Source organism: Hyperoodon ampullatus (genome assembly GCF_949752795.1).
Source record: "Hyperoodon ampullatus genome assembly, chromosome: 4".
Classification (NCBI taxonomy): domain Eukaryota; kingdom Metazoa; phylum Chordata; class Mammalia; order Artiodactyla; family Ziphiidae; genus Hyperoodon; species Hyperoodon ampullatus.
The window spans coordinates 66,440,615-66,459,440 of NC_136917.1; the positions used below are offsets into that span (position 1 = coordinate 66,440,615).

Here is an 18,826-nt window from a genome sequence, read left to right on the forward strand (position 1 = left end):
TCAAATGACTATTTTAGGTAAGAATATATTTTAAAAAAGAGGGACTTCCCTGGTGGCGCAGTGGTTAAGAATCCACCTGCCAATGCAGGTGTGCTCCGCAACAAGAGAAGCCACCGCAATGAGAAGCCTGCGCACCGCAAGGAAGAGTAGCCCCTGCTCGCCACAACTAGAGAAAGCCCTCACGCAGCAACAAACACCCAATGCAGCCAAAAATAAATAAATAAATATTTAAAATTTTAATAAATAAAATTAAAGTCTATAGGTCTATTTAAGTAAACTTACTCAGTCTGCGAAGCTTACGGCCATAGGCTATCGGTTCATTTTCTGCTCCTCTGTGGTAACACTGTTTTATGGCACAAACTTGATTTTACCCTGGTACCAAATAATTTCCCACCTAACATGACAAGTTAGGTTTTATAGGTATCTTAGGCCTATTTACAACAACATCTTTATATTTTTACATGGTAACTTTCATAACGCCATGAAAATTCTAAGAAAAAAAAAATCCGTTTTTCTTCCAAAAGTCAATTCTTCAATTTCAAACAAAAGGACTTGGATTTTCTAGTAAGTAACCCTCAGCATTGAGATGTCATGTATTACTGTGACTGTGGATATGTATTATTTTAACACAATAAAGTTATATTATTAAAAGAGTCATAGAAACCTTTTCTAGCAATAAGTTAGTATGAAAAGTAGTCTTGGGAAGAACAGTGTATTTACGGGAAAAGAGAAACCAGTCATCTGACCATTCAATAATCCAGCGTGGCCTGCCTCTTTCATATGCATCGAGACATGTTCCTATTACTGTTGCTCAATTCTCAGAATAGATGAACTTAAGAGAAACTGTTTATTTGTAGAGACAACAAACTAATACGTAACATAGGCAATGAGTACAAACTGCCTTCGGAAGACAGGGTTGGTTCTGAAGAGCTAGAACACCTCATAAGAAACCTACTTCAGTAACCAGAGGAGGCTGTCTGGAGACTGCAGGGCAGAACCTCTACAACAGCTGAGGGCCCGTCTTGATGCTGCAGCTCAGGCAGCCCTGCAGGGGACAGTCCTCAAATTCTACCTAACTTGATGGCAAGCAAGAGTCATGTACATCAATGACAGGCTTTTCATAGAGACAAAATACCAGATAGGAGTCTTGAAGGAAATTCTGAAACGTGCATAGATGAGATTTTAAAAGTTAACTAAGTACTATGAACTAAGAACTTAATATGATACAGTTAAATTTTTAAGAACAGAAGTGGGGAAGAAGACGAGTTGATGAGAAAGAAATTAATCAGATATAATAAATTTGAAAGCATTCATTTTTATATATGCCACAATGACCTTAATATTAACAAAAGTCATAGGGTCCCATTTGGTCTCTTCACTCCACCTTAATCCAGGAAACGAAGCTACTGAATTGTATTTTAACAGCAATATGACACCTCTTACATTTCCACAAAAGCAGTTCAGTGTACTTTTCCTACAGATTTAAAACAAACAAGCTGTTTCCTTTCCAGGAAGCTACAAATGTCATCCCTTTGCTTACCTAGTAACTGTAGTGACAAATTTGTTTGCTGTATCCAGGATACTCACCTACCTACCTTATAAGTCTCTGTTCTTTTGTTAAGTCTTTTGTTAATGCTGTCCAGTAAGTGAGCATACAATGCAGCATAATTTTGTGTTTATAAAAGCCTTATTGACTTTCTGGTTCTAAACACTTGAGGGATCATTTAGACAACTCAGTGTACTCTAGATATGGGGGATAACATAGTGGCAGAGCCCTGATAAAAACCCTCTATTGGTTTCTATTATACTGCTATTTTCCCTTAGATGAAAATTAAGGAGTAAGAGTTCAGCTGAGTAAATTTAAAGTGTCTTCTGAAATTCACTGGAACCTCTATAAAAGACAGCAAATATATACAAATTCTAATCCTCTGCTAAGTGCATGAGAACTTATGTTACAGTAATAAATAAATAACAAGCATTCTAATATCAGGTAAAGCCTAATATTTTATAAGGGAAATGCAATAAATATGTCTGTAAAAGGCAACTAACTGAATTTAAGAGATTAAATATTACTAAAAAGCTGACCTCCAAGTTGCTTTGGTGGCAGGGGGCATGAGAATCCATGGGATAATACCTTCCTTTCTGAATTCAAATCCTTTAAAAGTTTTAAAGTATTTATTCGGAAGAAAGGTAGCTACAAAGAGTTTAGTACAAATAGAAAAACAGATGACTTGGCAAACTACGTAAGAGATTAATTTTTCATTGTTCATTTTCTTCTCTTTGATGCTCACATTAAGTATGTATGTTCAATGTCTGTAATACACTGGGCACAGTGCCATCATTAAGAATGTATGTACCTGTTACACAGGTATACATGACTATGCCTGGAGGCCCCACCACCCACATACTTACGGAATTCACCCCACTGAACAGGTCTCCTGACCCCACGTGAGCCGTGTGCACAAAGTTTGTGGGCTCTCCAATCATACTTCGGTCAATCCGCCGGCGCCTTTTCTAAAACATAAGGAATAACGTGTTGAGAAAATGATCTTGTTAACAAAAACTTATTCTGGTAGATTTATATACTATGCACAAATGACTTCGTATAATAATATTTTTGCCCAGGACACAAAAATACCTATATCTTGGTATCACCACAATCACCTCTTATGATGAGATCCCCCAGAGAAATATATGCAAAAAAAAAATGATTGGCAAAGTAAAATAATAGGTTATTATTTAGAACTTAAAATAGATTATTTGGTCTGACTTTGGCCACCCACATATTTGTATAATAACCATTTAAGCTTTATTCTTTTAAAAAGTGAGACAAATGTAAAACTATCATCTGTAACCATCATTCTTAGCAAAGAACACAGTGTGACTTAAGTGCAGCATTCCGATTTTAAGCAAAACATTCTAGCTTGCATCATTAACAGACTGATGCCATTTTGATGGTTGTTACTGAGATTATACCCAACTACCCTTCACCCGGAAGGAATCTGTCAGCTATCTGTGCAGGAGAGGTCTGGCTCTAGCCCATTCACTGATTTCTGGCCTATTCTGGCTGCAAACGAAACCCTGTCCAAGCAGCCACCCAGGCTGCAGCTTACTGCCTCTTCCTCATTTCTGACGCCCACTTCCCAGCAGCTTCCCAGGAACTTCAGCCACAGGCTGCAATCCTTGTTCTACCAGTGTGCCCTCCGCCTCACTAGACACCTCCCTACCCTGCTGCTGTGTTAAACTGACCATCCGAGATTTTTCCACAGAAGAAGGTTATCATCAGACCCGAGTGTTCCATGGCTCCTTAGATACTGTGATCAACTGAGAGGGGCCACGGGCACAGCTGGCTTACTGTCCTAATACCATCTCTGCGTATCCCCATTTTCTTCCCTTTCAACAGAACACTTCTCTTGAAAATGCCATCTGCATCAAAACTAAGGCAAGTTACAAAGTTGCTGGATTAGGTTAGGTTGCCTCTGAACATAGTATTTTACGTCTCCATCTACTGAAATGTTGCTATGCTCCTGATAAATCCTAAAAACGTATCCAGACAGACACAGGTGACAGCTCCTCGGGATCAGAACATGATTTTCTACTAAGCCACAGAAGTGGAGAGTTCATGCATTAATTTTAGAAGCTATTGTTTTACTGCCCTCTAGCTTTTATTGCCACAGATTAGAATCCCAAAAGCAGCCTGTTGTTTTCCCTTTAAGTATTTATGTTCATCCTCAGAGTTGAACAGTGACTCTGGACTATCTCCAGGTTTGTTGGTTTTTCCTTCCAGTGTTCTGTATGGTATATGGAGTTCCCTCTCTATCTGAACACGGGTTTTACTATAGCTTAGTAAAGTTTTCTTGTATTATTTCTTTGATATTGCTCCTTGTGTTCTTTTTTGCTATTTCCAGAGCTTCTGTTATGTGGACATCTGAATGTGTCTTTGTGTGTCTAAGGGGGGTGGGGGACGGAGGGAGGGAGAGCGTGTGTGTGTCTGTGTGTATGCATGTGTGTGTGTATAATCTTCCTAGTTTCTTCCATTATTTGTTTCCTCTTTATAGTTTCACTGTATTAGAAAATAATGCCACTTGATCCTCTTTAGGAATCCACAACTGTTTTCGTACAGTACAGAGAGGAAATTTTTTTTTTAAATGATTTAAATTTATTTATTTATTTATGGCTATGTTGGGTCTTCATTTCTGTGTGAGGGCCTTCACCAGTTGTGGCAAGCGGGGGCCACTCTTCATCACAGTGCGTGGGCCTCTCACTATCGTGGCCTCTCTCGTTGAGGAGCACAGGCTCCAGACACGCAGGCTCAGTAATTGTGGCTCATGGGCCCAGTTGCTCCGCGGCATGTGGGATCTTCCCAGACCAGGGCTCGAACCCGTGTCCCCTGCATTGGCAGGCAGATTCTCAACCACTGCGCCACCAGGGAAGCCCCAGAGAGGAAATATTTTAAGCCTGCAGGCCATACAGTCTCTGTCAAAGCTCTGGCTCCACTCTGTCATCACAGTGTGTAAGTAGCCACAGACAATGTGAGAACAAATGAGTATAGCTGTTTTCCAGTAAACATTTATGCACAAAAATGGGTGGCAGGTGACATAATGGCCCATAAGTTCTGGTTTGCTGACCCCAGCTCTAGATCAGTAATTTTTTTTCAGTGGTAGATACATTATTATTTTTCTCCGAGTATGATTATGTTTTGGAAGCTCTTTGCTATGCAATATTTTTAATCTCTTTGAGAATTTGTATTACATGTTTTCCTTTTTTCCTATCAAAGACGCTTGACTGAATGAACTATAGTCTGTAACACCTGGGAGTAAAATATTCATTCCTGTACTTCTCCAAATTTAGTTACTTCAAGCCCCTTCCTGAAGGGTTAAGAAATCCAATCGGTCCTTTGGGGCAGTGTCCCATAGGGTTGTATAAAAATTTAAGGTTAAAATGGTGTCAGTAAGCCAAGGAAGGGTCTAGATCCCTTGTCTATGCTCTTCAACTTTCTGTTTCTTAGCACAACACGCCAATTTCCTGCTCTCTTTTCCTTACATGGTGCTACTTAAGGAGGCTCACACAGATTCCCTGCCCCTAACCACAGACTTGTCACCCACAGCCATCCTTTGATGTGGGAGGCCAAGTGCCACCAATACAGGCTAGTCTCTTCCACCCTGTTTCCCATTTTTTTCTCCAGACTCTTGAGTTTGTCTATTTCTACCCACCCCATTCAACATACTTCCCCTTCATACTATTCTCTTCTGAGATGATAGAGCACAAGTCCCTAAATGAGCCCTGAGAAGCAATGCTACCTTCTCTTTTCTAGGATTAAGGTAGGGAAAAGACGATGTTAACAATAGTTTTGTGTCTGTTTTCTTCTTGGTAACATACTGTTACATTACCATTAAATTTGTCTTGTTAGAAAACTATGTTTCTCAAAGCACATCCAAGTGCATCTTCACCAGCAGAGGACATGAATTTTCTTGACACCTGAGTAGGACAAATTGTTGGGGTTTCTTCCACAGAACGCCCTGTGACGTACTGAAGGAGAAGGAGGCTTCCAGGGTCTTGGCACAGCCCAGACTGAGCAGAAAAGGCCAGACGTCTACAGATGAAGACAAAGGATGGCAGTTATGTTCCATGGGCTCATGGTGTCTGCCAGACTGAAGACTTCCCCGAAGGCCTTGTGAGGCTAGCCTGCAGGGGCAACAGCTCCCGAGGTACAGATGGTGCCACCTGGCTCAGCCAGAGGGTCCGCTGAAGCAGGTGATGGGCTGGCCTATTTCAGAGAATAAGATCTACTTCCAGATCGTCCCTTGCCCTGTGAACACACAGGACTTCTAACAGTTCTGAATCCACATCATTTCCTCTGGAAGGGTGTGTCTGGGGCTTAGCAGATGGCTACACCTGGCCCACGAATCCACATTAAGGGATTTATTCTAACAGTTGAATTATTGCAGGAAGATGCTGGGAGAGAAGTCACCATGGAGCACTCAGGCCACCAGCCATCTCACCCAGAAATGCTTCTTGAAAGATTAATGAATGGATGTGCTTGTAGGTCGATATGCTTCTAAAAGAGGCGTATTAATATACACTTATAAACATAATATGACACTCTGAATAATGAGGGAGGATGTTCAAAAGGAGACAACTAAACTGGTTCAAAAGAGACTCTCACAGTGAAAAGCAAAGGACAGGAAGACACCGACTTCCTTCTATCACAGCAATTATGTTAGGTAATTAATTTATAATCTGAAAATAATGACTACTTTTCAACTTGAACTTTACTGAGTTGGGAATGAGACTTTTCCTTTAGTACTGAAAGGGTTCTTCATGCCATCTACTCTAACCTTGATTGTAGGGTTAGAAGTAGAAGTTTTCTGTCTTTCCTTCTTTAAGGCTAGAAGGAGCACAACTTTTAAAGCAGGGGAATAACATGATCAAAATGGTTTTAAAACGCATAATAGCTACAGATGGAAAGCAGGTTGGAGGGGTCCAAAAGAAAAGTTATTATAGTAATGTTGGTGAAAGGAGATTACTTGCATTCAACTAACAGCAGCATAAATGGAACGTGTACAGATTCAAGCTGTGTTCAGTGGGTAAAATCAAAAGCATCTGGTTGTTGACTGGATTTGAGAATTGAAAGGTAACAGTTAAGAAAGATGCACAGATTTCAGATCTGAATAGAGTGTACTCGATTTACTGGATTAGATAATACTGGAAGAGGGTCAGTCTTCAGGAAGAAGATGAAAGATTCTGTTTAAGACACACCGAATTTGAGACGTCTATGAGACATTCAAGTGAGGTTATCAAGAGGGCAAGTTGAATACACAGATACAGGATTCTGAAAAGGGCTAAACTAGAGATAGGAAATTGAGAGTCACCAGAATAAAGCTGTCCGAGTTAATGAGACTTCCTAGGAAGAAAAGTGCACAGAGGAACTCTATATAAGGTTGGTCAGGAAAATAAGCCATTAAAGGAGACCAAAAAGGAACAGCCTAAAAGTTACGAGGAAAGTCAGATGTGACTTCTTCAAAGTGTGAAGGAGAGGTTAGGCAATACTCTGCAAGCTGGTGGGAGGTCAGGTGAAGAGAAACATGTTTCCTGGATTCAGCAACATGAAGTGAGCACCTTGGTGATGCTGTGCCAGCACAGTGACAGGAGCTCCAGACATCACTGGGGGAGTGAGGGGCATCCAGGAGGCGGGGACATGGAGAACTCCAACACAGACAAGTGGACAAAGTCTGGCCTCTGAACAGAAGACAGACAGCCGTAGCTCAAGGGAGAAGAGGTAATGAGGACAGACTGAATTTTCTCCCTTAAATATGAGAAAGACTCGACTATGCTTAATTTCTGGTGAGGCAAATCAGAAAAGACAGAGACAGAAGGTAAAGAAAAATAAAGATTATCAATATTACAAGCCTTCAGAGAAGGTAGGAGGGATAGGATCCAGACACAGGCTGAGGTGTTCTTTAGACTTCTGTTATAACTTTCTTAATCAAAAACCTGGATTCTAATTATAATTAAATATTTTAAGATATAAAAACATAATATTTTTCAGACGCAAGGTAGACATTTAAAGAACAGCCCACTTTTCTGGTGTGCTATATTGAGAGCACAGGGTACAGACGAGATTTAAATCGTGGGCAAACAAGGGGAATTCCAGAGTCAGGCCTCTACAGAGAAAAACAGGAAACGGTGCACTCCACTCTGATACGTATTAACTGCTGTCAGTAGCACAGTCACAGTTTTTCCTGGAAACATACTTTATTCTTCTTGATTCCTTATAGGGAACTTTACTAAAACTGTCGACCATCTGAATAATTCTTGCCATCCTTAAAATATTAACTGTTATTCTGCATAAGGCCAAAGACTAGAGGTACACAAAAACGAGTAGCTGTATTACAGTGCAGGGGATTAGGGAAAATGTCTCTTCCCATTTAATGTATGTCAATTATGCCTCATTGAAGCTGTTTAAAACTTAGAGTTACATACTAAAAACTTGTTCGATGAAATGTGATATCCAGAATTTGCTTTTAATTATCCAGTGGAGGGGGGGTTAATAGGTGAAACAAGATGGTCCCCCCATCAATAACTACTGAAGCTGGGGACTACACACACGGGCAGGTGGCGGGCTGAGGTGGGAGGGGGTCCTCTTCTTTCCCTAATAAGTTTTTAAAAATAAGTTTTAAAAAAGATATGCTAATTCATTTATATTCCTCCTAGTCTTACAACTTTACAGAAAAACTTACGCACTGTTGTGTACTAGTAAAAATGCTGTGACACAAATATGAATAAACATTTACTTTCATGTCTGATTTCCATCAGAATGTAATCTTGCCCTCATTCTTTCAGATGCTTTACAATTCTAAAATTCTCTACCCACTTCCTGTCTTCCTCCCCAAACTACAGAAGATATGTGAAGTTTTTCAGAAATACACTGCAGAGCTACCTCATCAATATAAGGCTAGCTACAGTATCCATTTAGTTTAACACTGCTCTTTATATGCTTCATTCATGCACTCCCATCACATGTTCCTTCTTTGAAAATAAAAATTACTTGGCAAATATTTATTTTAAAAACCTGGAATGTAAAATTTACAGAAAGGATTATTCTGAGATCATTCTTCCAAAAGACCCATCTTCTCTGGTTTCACACTCATATCTGGCTACCACCTCCATCCCTCCGCTTCTGTGTATCTCGTGTATGGCAGCCTTCTCCAATACATCCTAGGTCCCCTTTCTTCCTCTCCCATGTCTTCACCTTATTAACTCTATGCTGATGACTAGTAAGTCTATTTTCTCTTTTCTGGGCATTAGACTACACATCCAAGTGCTTACTGGACATGTCCATGTGAATGCTGAGAGGATACTCAAATTTCCGATGTCCACAACTGAACATATAATCTTATTTCTGTAATCTAGTCTTTCTCTTCGGGCCCCATTTTGGTGAACAACACTTCCACCAGTACTTCAAGCCAGGTGTGAAGACTGCCCCTCACTCCTCCTCCTTGCCCATACTATCACATCACATCCTGTGGATTCTACCCTTTCACTCTCTCCATCCCCATGTCACTGCCACAGCCTTACTTGCAGTTCCTACCGCCTTCCACCTACATCACTGTAGTAGCCTCCTAACTCATTTGCTTCAAGCTTTACAACATTCCTTCCCCTCCCAATATTCTTTGCCCTGGGTTTAGACAGACCTTTCTAAAGTACAAAACGGATGCTACTCACCACTTTAAAATCCCTCAACAGCTTTCCAAAACTTGCAGGCTAAATTCAAAATCCCAAAGCCTATGAAATCCTGTTTCTCTCTCTAGCCTCCTCTTTTTTTTTTTTTTTTTTTTTTTTGCGGTACGTGGGCCTCTCACTGTTGGGGCCTCTCCCGTTGCGGAGCACAGGCTCCGGACGCGCAGGCTCCGCGGCCATGGCTCACGGGCCCAACCGCTCCGCGGCATGTGGGATCTTCCCGGACCAGGGCAGGAACCCGTGTCCCCTGCATCGGCAGGTGGACTCTCAACCACTGCGCCACCAGGGAAGCCCTAGCCTCCTCTTTTAATACTTTCTTGCATTCTAAGCTTTCATCTGCTACTTGAAATTCCCTAAATATGCTATGATCTCACTCTCTCTCACTTCTCGCCCTTGACCTGAAAGGATCCTTCCTACTGCTCCTTGACTAACTCAGGCCTCATACTCTCTGCTCTGAGGTTAGATGCTCCTCCTCTCTGCTCCCAGAGAATCTTGTGTTCACTTCCACCAAAGTAAAATTTACATCTCGCACCAAACTGAAACTGTCCACTGGATGGCACATGTGCTCCTATATGGAGAGGGCATATAAAATGTTGGCTCACAAGGACCAGCGCCATACAGAGCACAAAGCAATTCATCAACACACGTTTTTTAAATGAATACATTTATGAATATATAAACATTACAGTCACATTGTTTTTAAGGCTTAACTTTTTAAACATTTTTTGTAGCAATATAAATGTTCCATCTCCCTCACATTTCTACAATATTGATCAAATATAGTTTCTAGGAAAAGAGTGATTACTCAATCACTTAAAGGTTGAAACTTCCTCTAAGACTTTCTCTGGGCAGCTTCATGTGCAAACACATGCCACAGAGGAGCAATTTAAGGCCAGATCCCAGAGGGTAACAGGAGGCCTAAGGTAAAAGCACAGGTGGAATAACCTCAGGTCCTTTTAGAAATGGAGATAAAATGTAAATAAAGAACAAAATGGTCTGCCATCTGGAGCAAGGGAAAAAAGCTAGGGCTTTCGGGCTACAAGACAGCAATCACTTATGCCAATGTGGACTAAATATTTGAAAGGTTGAAAGAGAGTGATATACTACTGACTTAACTTTGTGACCTGGAGAGAGAAAGCTGAGAGAGTATAACCACATCCCCTGCCTATGAATATATCAAATAAACCCACGATTCCCAGACTGTGTCAAGTAGCTGGCAAACATCAAGGGACCCCATGTGGTATTTTCAATTTGAGGGAAACACAATGATACTCAACGTGAAGCAGCCTGGGACCTGGGCCCCTATGCTGCAGTGCTTGCACACCTCTCCTCAAGCAACAGAATACAAAGAAACTGTATGGGACTAAAAATAACTGCCTGCATGCCCAGTTGGGGCAAATTCTGAACAGAAGATAAAAAGAGACCAAAACACCCAACTGCCACCACTTTCGAAGAGCCCAGAGCAAAAGCAGGGGGTCAGGACTTCCCTGGTGGCGCAGCCTGCCAGTGCAGGGGACACGGGTTTGATCCCTGGTCCAGGAAGATCCCACATGCCACGGAGCAACTAAGCCCATGCGCCACAACTCCTGAGCCTGCGCTCTAGAGCCCATGAAGCCACGACTGCTAAGGCCCACGCGCCTGGAGCCCATGCTCTGCAACGGGAGAGGCCACCACAATGAGAAGCCCACACACCGCAGTAAATAGTAGCCCCCACTCGCCACAACTAGAGAAAGCCCGTGTGCAGAAACACAGACCCAATGCAGCCATACATACATACATACATACATACATACATACATACATATATACATAAGTTAATTAATTTAGAAAAAAGCAGGGTACTGCGCACGACCCTGCACACACCACCATAAAGGGGTGGGCAAACCACCTAAGCCGGCCCTCCAGCCTGACTCCTACCTTCATCCCATATAAGGAACAAGCTTGCCCTGCCTCAGGGAGTGAGCAAGCAAGGGTACCTGTTGTTTGTTCCCCCTCACCTCCCCGCTACAGCAGGGGTTCCAATAAAGCCTTGCCTGAATTTCTTGTCTGGCCTCTGGTCAACTTCTATTAAGAAGGCCAAGAACCCTGGTCGGTAACAAACATACGTACAATACTGTGTGAACTAACTCAAGATAATTCAAAATTTCAATCTCAGAGAACACACTCTTTTCAACAACATATCTTTGCAAAGCACAGTTTTTCAGTGCCTGCTGTGTAAAAAGCCCAAGTATTGTACAAAAGTCAGTATAGAACTGGAGAAGAGGCTGGTGGTGTTCAGTCTGATCCTACAGTTCGAGGAGTTGTGTAAAGCCTAATAGGCACACATATCCCATAGGTAATCAAGGTTATTTGGGAAAGAAATAAAAATTTATTTTTTCTTTCTATATATGTGTATTATTTTTTCAAATGGTGACTCAGTTTTTAGAACATAAATATTAAGCTGTTTAGACCAAACTAGTTAATAAATAAATCTGTAAAGCATTTCTCTTGGCCTGAGAACACCATGAAAAAAATTACTAAAGTGTTAAGGGCAACAAACACAGAAGTTCGGGAGCCTCTGAAATAAGCTAATTTTTTGAAATATTGAGAGTATAACTAGGCATTGGGCATTTCTTAAAAAAACAGTAACTTTTTATACTATGCTACTGACAGTGTTCCCCTAAGTACATGAGCTGCTTTCAAATTGCATCCTATTATCCATCCAGTTCATACAACAGGGGGGAAAAATGACTATCAAAAGCTATAACAACATAAAAATAGATTTGATTTTTTTTATAGTAAAGGAAAAGGATTTTCCTAGTGAGTCTTACACAAAAAATGAAAGCAATAGTTATGGCTGCAATGTCTACAAACTACGTGAAATGCCCTCACCCAAACCCATTCCCACGTGGCACTGCCTATTCATCCCTTAAGACTCAGCTCAAACATAACCTTCTGAGCTGAAGTTGCTGGGTATTCCTTGGTTTAAGCATTTAGAGCACAAGGCTCATTATTTCAATTATAACACTTAAAAATACTGTATTATAATTTATCTGCCCACAGTTTGATTTTCCTACCGTGCTAAGAGTTCTTCTATGACCACAGCTGTGCCTGACACATTGGAAAATAAATGGCTGTTGAATGAATAAAAGGATTTTAAAGAAACAATGTCAGCTCAGTTCTCTAAAAACTGTTTGTCTTATCCAATATTATGACCAAATATTTCTCAAGGACCTATTACATATGAAGATGTAAAAAAAAAAATATATATATATATATGATGTCAGTTCTAGTGGATTTCATATTTCTGCAAAAAAAAAAATTACCTGTTTTATTTTTCTGCTCTACAGTAATGCTATCTACCATAGAGGAGTTCTACTGTCATCATTGTTCTAGCTTTTATACGGGGTGACACCTCAAGAGCAAGCTTTACTGTATATCAGAATCACTGCAGGGGTTTGTTAGAACACAGGCTGCTGACCTTCTTGCAGAATTTCAAATCCACCAGGTTTGGGACAGGTCCAGGAACGTTCATGGCTAACAGGACACCAGCTCAATGGTTTAGAAACACTGGTGCTGAAGATTTACAGCTGAATATTTTAAAACAATGGGTAATTCTTAAGAGTCTTACTACATGCCAGGCATATTTCCAATCACTTTAAATACAGGAACGAATTTGATAATACCTTGAAAAGCACTGTGTGATGTTTTAATATTCCCTTCAAATCCAACACTGGCAAACTCTCACTTGGAATCTCCTGACTATTGCTCACGTTCCTACCTTATATTCACACTTGTTAATCTCTTGAACTCCCTGAATAATGTTTTACAATTTTTGTGTGTGTTTTCAATTACTTGGAGAGCCATTAGGCTGAATGGTTTTTCTCATTAAGAACAAACAACTCTACAACAACCAAGCCACCAAAGAATGTTTTTTAATCAATAGTTTTCATAAAAAAGAAGAGCCTATTCACTGTAGCAAACAAAGAAATACTTCTCAACCAGCTATCACCCCAGAGCTCAGTGCACAGCTAGTAGTCAGACATGTCTATCTCCCCTAGTCTTTCCCTGGAAGAGGTCTATTTGCATATTTTAAAAGCTACTACCTGAGGGTCAAGCTTCTAATTTAGCACACACACAGAGACAGACTAAGATACTGCCCAGAAAGGAGGCCACTGGGCACCATCTCCACGTTTTTCCTCTTGCCCATTCCAGGTTACCCAGCATACTGCTTTTGCAGCTGCCTCCCAGGGGTGACACTTTTTGATTGCCTGGCTTTGGTGGCCAGCAGGGCTTCAGGTCACAGGTCCCACAGCACAAAAATAATCAACCAGTTCTTAACTAGCTATCCCCCCAACGGCTCAGTGCAGAGGGAACAGACAGAAATACCTAGCTCCCAGAATTTCTGTGAAAGGGGTCTACTTGCATAGTTTAAAAGATGCTGCCTGAGGGTCTGACTTCCAGTCAGCCTGCATCTAGGTGCTGAGTGAGATCCTCCCCTTTGGACACTGATAGGTTTCGGCACACCCTCAACGACAAAGAGGTGGCTTTGGACAATCACAAGGTTTGAGAGACAACCAAGACCTTGGGCCAGGCTGAATGATAAGGTTCAACTCCTACATATGACCAGTATGTCACACCTGGCAGAGGTGGCTGTTTTATATAATGCACAGAAACCAGCACAGAGAGCCCAGGAAAATGAAGAAACAGAGGAACACGTTCCAAACAAAAGAACAAAATAAAACTCCAAAAATATACCTTAATAAAATGGAGGACAGATCATATGTTAAGCTACAGTTTAAGTCTTAATAAATTTAAAAAGACTGAGGTCATATCAAGCATCTTTTCTGACCACAATGGTATGAAATAAGAAATCAATTACAAGGAAAAAAAAAGTGGAAAACCCACTTTAAAAACATACTACTAAATAACCAATAGGTCACAGAAGAAATTACAAGGGAAATCAAAAAACATTTTGAGAAAAGTAAAAATGGATGTATTACATACCAATCTTATGGGATGCAGCAAAGGCAGTACTAAGAGGGAAGTTCATAGCAATAACCAACTACGTTAACAACAACAAAGAGCTCAAATAAATAATGTAACTTTTTACCTCAAGGAATTAGAAAAAGAGCGAACTAAACCCAAAGTTAGTAGAAGGAAGAAAATAACAAAGATCCATGTGGAAATAAATGAAAAAGAAACTAAAAGACAATAGAAAAGATTAACAAAACAGAGAGCTACTTTTTAAAAAGATAAAATAGAAAAACCTTTAGACTTACAAAAAAAAGAGAAATTAAATTAGAAAAGAGGAGACATTACAACTGATACTACAGAAATACAAAGAATCATAAAGACTACTATGAACAGTTACGTGCCAAAAAACTGGACAACCTAGAAGAAACAGATAAATTCCTAGAAACATACAAACCTACCAAGACTAAACCATGAAGAAATAGAAAATCTAAACAGACCAATAACAAGTAAGGAGACTGAATCAGTGATCAAAAACCTCTCAACAAACTACAGGACCACATGGCTTCACTGGTGAATTCTACCAAACATTTAAGAAGAATTAATACCAATCCTTCTCACATTCTTCCAAAACAATCAAAGAGTACACTTCCAAATTCATTTTACGAGGCCAGCATAACACTGATACCAGAACCATACAAGGTCAGTAAAGAAATTACAGGCCAATAATCCTGACGAACAAAGATGCAAAAATTCTCAAGAAAATCTTAAGAAATTGAATTCAACAGTACAATGAAAGGATCATACACCATGATCAAGTGGGATTTATTACAGGGATAGAAGGATGGTATACCACATTAACAAAATGAAGGCTAAAAGTCACATGATCTCAAAGAAGCAGAAAAGCATTTGGCAAAATTCAACATCCATTTGATAAAAACTCTCAATAAAGTGGGAATAGTGAGATCATACCTCAACATAAAAAAGACTGCACAGATATGTCTCATTTCATTGAACTTTGCTTTATTGTACCCCACAGATACTGTGTTTTTTTACAAATTGAAGGTTTGTGGCAACTGTGCATTGAGCAAATCCACTGGCACCATTTTGCCAACAATATTTGCTCACTTTGTGTTTCTGTATCATATTTTGGTAATTCTCACAATATTTCAATTTTTTTCACTATTATCATACTTGTTATGGTGATCTTTGATATGACTATTGCAAAAACATCATGACTTGCTGAAGGCTCAGATGATGGTTAGCATTTTTTATCAGTAAAGCGTTTTTTAATTAAGATACGTGTTTTTCCTTAGACATAATGCTATCGCACACTTAACAGACTACAGTATAATATTAATGTAACTTTTATATATATTGGGAAGCCATAAAATTCACTTGACTCTCTATTGCAATATTTGCTTTAGTGTGGTGGTCTGTAACTTGACCCACAATATCTCCAAGGTATGCCTGTATATGACAAGTCCACAGCTAACATGAACTCAATGGTGATAAGCTGAAAGCTTTTCCTCTAAGATCAGAAACAAGACAAAGATGCCCACTCTCACCACTTTTTTCCCCATATATTGAAAATCCTAGCCAGAGCAATCAGGCAAGGAAAAAAAAGGCATCCAAACTGGAAAGGAAAAAGTAAAATGGTCTCTATTTGCAGATGACATGATATTACATACAGAAAATCCTAAAGACTCCACCAAAAAACTGTTAGAACTAATAAGCAAATTGAAATTCAAGAATGAAATTGAATGGTGGAATGGAACAATGGAAAAGATAGTCTCTTCAATAAATGGTGTTGGGAAAACTGAATAGCCAAATGCAAAAGAATGCAACTGGACCAAAATCTTACACCGTACCCCAAAATCAATTCAAAATGGATTAAAGACTTGAATGCAAGACTTGAAGCCATAAAACTCCAGAAGAAAACGCAGGGATAAGCTCCTTGATATCACCCTTGGCAATGATTTTTTGGATTTGATACCAAAAGCAAAGGCAAAGCAAAAATCAATAAGTTGGACTACATGAAATTTAAATTTTTTGCACAGCAAAGAAAACTAATGCAGTGAAAAGGCAACCTACAGCTACAGAATGGGAGAAAATATTTTGCAAATAATATATTTGATAAGGAGTTAATATCTAAAATATATAAAGAACTTATACAACTGAGTAGTTAAAAACAAAAACAAAAAACCAACCCAATTAAAAATGGGAACAAATGAATAGATATTTTCCCAAAGATGACATACGGATGACCAACAAGTACATGAAAAGATGCTCGATATCACTAATTAGCAGAGAAATGTAAAACAAAACCAAAATGAGATATTACCTCAGACCTGTTAGAATAGCTATTATCAAAAAGACAAAAGATAGCAAATGTTGGTGAGAATGTGGAGAAAAGGAAACCCTTGTGCACTGCTGGTGGGAATATAAATTGGTGCAGTTGTTATAAAAAACAGTACCGAGGTCCCTCAAAAAATTAAAAACAGAACTACCATATGATCTAGCAATTCCTCTTCTGGGTATACAGTCGAAGGAAATGAAATTGCTATCTCAGAGAAACATGCATCTTCCTGTTCTTGCAGCACACTTACAATAGCCAAGACATGGAAACCACCTAAGTGTCCATCAATGGCTGAATAATGAAAATGTGATATGTGTGTGTGTGTGTGTGTGTGTGTGTGTCCACATAAGTATATATAGACAGATATATGCATATACGGACAGATGTGTATCTATAGATACACAATGGAATTTTATTCAGCCATTAAAAAAAGATGGAAATACTGCCATCCGTGACAACACTGATGAACGTGGAGGGCATTATGCTAAGTGAAATAAGTTAGAAAGAAAAGATAAATACTATACCATCTCACTTTTATCTGAAATCTGAAAAAACCTAACTCACAGAAACAGAGAACAGATTAGTGGCAGCCAGAGGCAGGGGGTGAGGCGTAGGGGGTGGAGGTGGTAGAATGGGTAAAGGGGATCAAAAGGTACATACTTCCAATTATAAGATAAGTAAGTTCTGGGGATATAAGGTACAGCACGGTGACTACAGTTAGCAATACTGTCGTGTATATTTGATTATTGCCGAGAGTAAATCTTAAAAGTTGTCATGAGAAGAAAATAAGTTTTTAACCATATGAGGTGATAAGTTAACTAAACTTACTGTGGTAAGCATTTCACAGTATATTCATTTATCAGATCATTATGTTGTATTCCTTAAACTAACACAATGCTATATGTTAATTATATCTCAATAAAACTGAGGTGGGAGGGAAAACCTACTCCTACTTATAGACTGGAGGTAGTGAAATAAATTTCAGGTCCATCATTCCCTCATATGATATACTTCTCACCATTTTCATTCCTTACCTCTGGGCTCTACCAAGATTTCTATTCAATATAACAAATCACAAGTGTGAGTCATGGTTTTATTCCAATAATGACTGGATAAATCCTAAGCATACCAGGATGATTACAAAGAGGTCATATATCTATTTACAGGTATCAGTGATGATTTGAGCTACTAAATTCACTATCTCCTATCTGTGTCCATGAACTCCTTTACTGCTGAGTCTGACCAACTTTGGAGGTAATATTATATAAATTACATTATCTTATACTCTACAAATAGTAAGCAAAACATTAATAGAGCAACAAAACTTTAAAAAAACCATTAGACATAATAAGGTAACTGTGGGAAAAATATATTATTACCATGACTTTATACAAAAATGATTCACAGAGGATTTTATGACCTATTAATATTTAATGAGTTATGATATAGTGCTCAAAACGATATATAGCACTTATAATTTGGGAGGTAGGATGAAAACCATATGAATAAACTGCATAATACAGGAGGCCTCTACCTTTTGCTCATTATCTTTATACAAAGTCTACTTACTATGGCACAAAAGTCAAAAGATAACTGAAGCTAACTGCTTATAGACCCTAGCTTCACTGGAATTCTGCTAAAGGTGTACATAACTAGCATTAAGTGTTTAGCCTTCTTTCACTTTTTTCACTTTGGTTATTCTACCAATGTTTACTTCAGCATTTGCTAAAGAGATTCAAGTTTCTGACATTCAAAACTTATCATTTCCCAAAAGGTAAAGCTGTTTGTGTAATTCACATATCCTTAGTTTTCAATTTATTTTTACTGATTTGGATTAACTTCTTTTTTTTAAACACCTAAACAGTAGCTTAGGATATTCTAGACAGACAACAAGTAATCTTTTAAAATTGTTCTTAAAGGATTTGAAGCAGCTTTATAACATTTTTACCAGAGTAGTTAATAGATACTCAGGCTAAGTGACATTTTATTTCTATCCGTCTGTATAAATAGGCATAAATCTTTATTGTGGACATACACCATTTCTTTCTACATACTTTGTTCTAGAAGCAGCAACCCACTTCCTTTCCTTTGGGGAAATCACCGCTTCCTGACCCCAACCGTATGATTTTGATAGGCTGCCGACCACAGCAGTCGACAACCCTGACCACGGGGTGTGCACATGACACAAACTGGGCCCAGAATCCTTCCCTGGGAAGGACTAAGGGAAATGTCCTTTCTTCCTCAAGGTGGTTAAACTGAGGTGATGAACCTGGA

The 18,826-nt window shown here is 39.2% G+C and overlaps 1 protein-coding gene across 1 annotated transcript in view; it reads right to left on the bottom strand.

Annotated features, from left to right (window-relative positions):
* CDC42SE2 (CDC42 small effector 2) overlaps positions 1–18,826 on the bottom strand; it is a gene marked incomplete at its 3' end in the record, with an annotated part of 44,458 nt that overhangs the window by 10,287 nt on the left and 15,345 nt on the right. Inside the window, exon 2 of the mRNA XM_079703527.1 lies at positions 2,413–2,514. Within this exon, the coding sequence (XP_079559653.1) occupies positions 2,413–2,514 (102 nt within the window). The remainder of the gene's footprint in view (positions 1–2,412; positions 2,515–18,826) is intronic.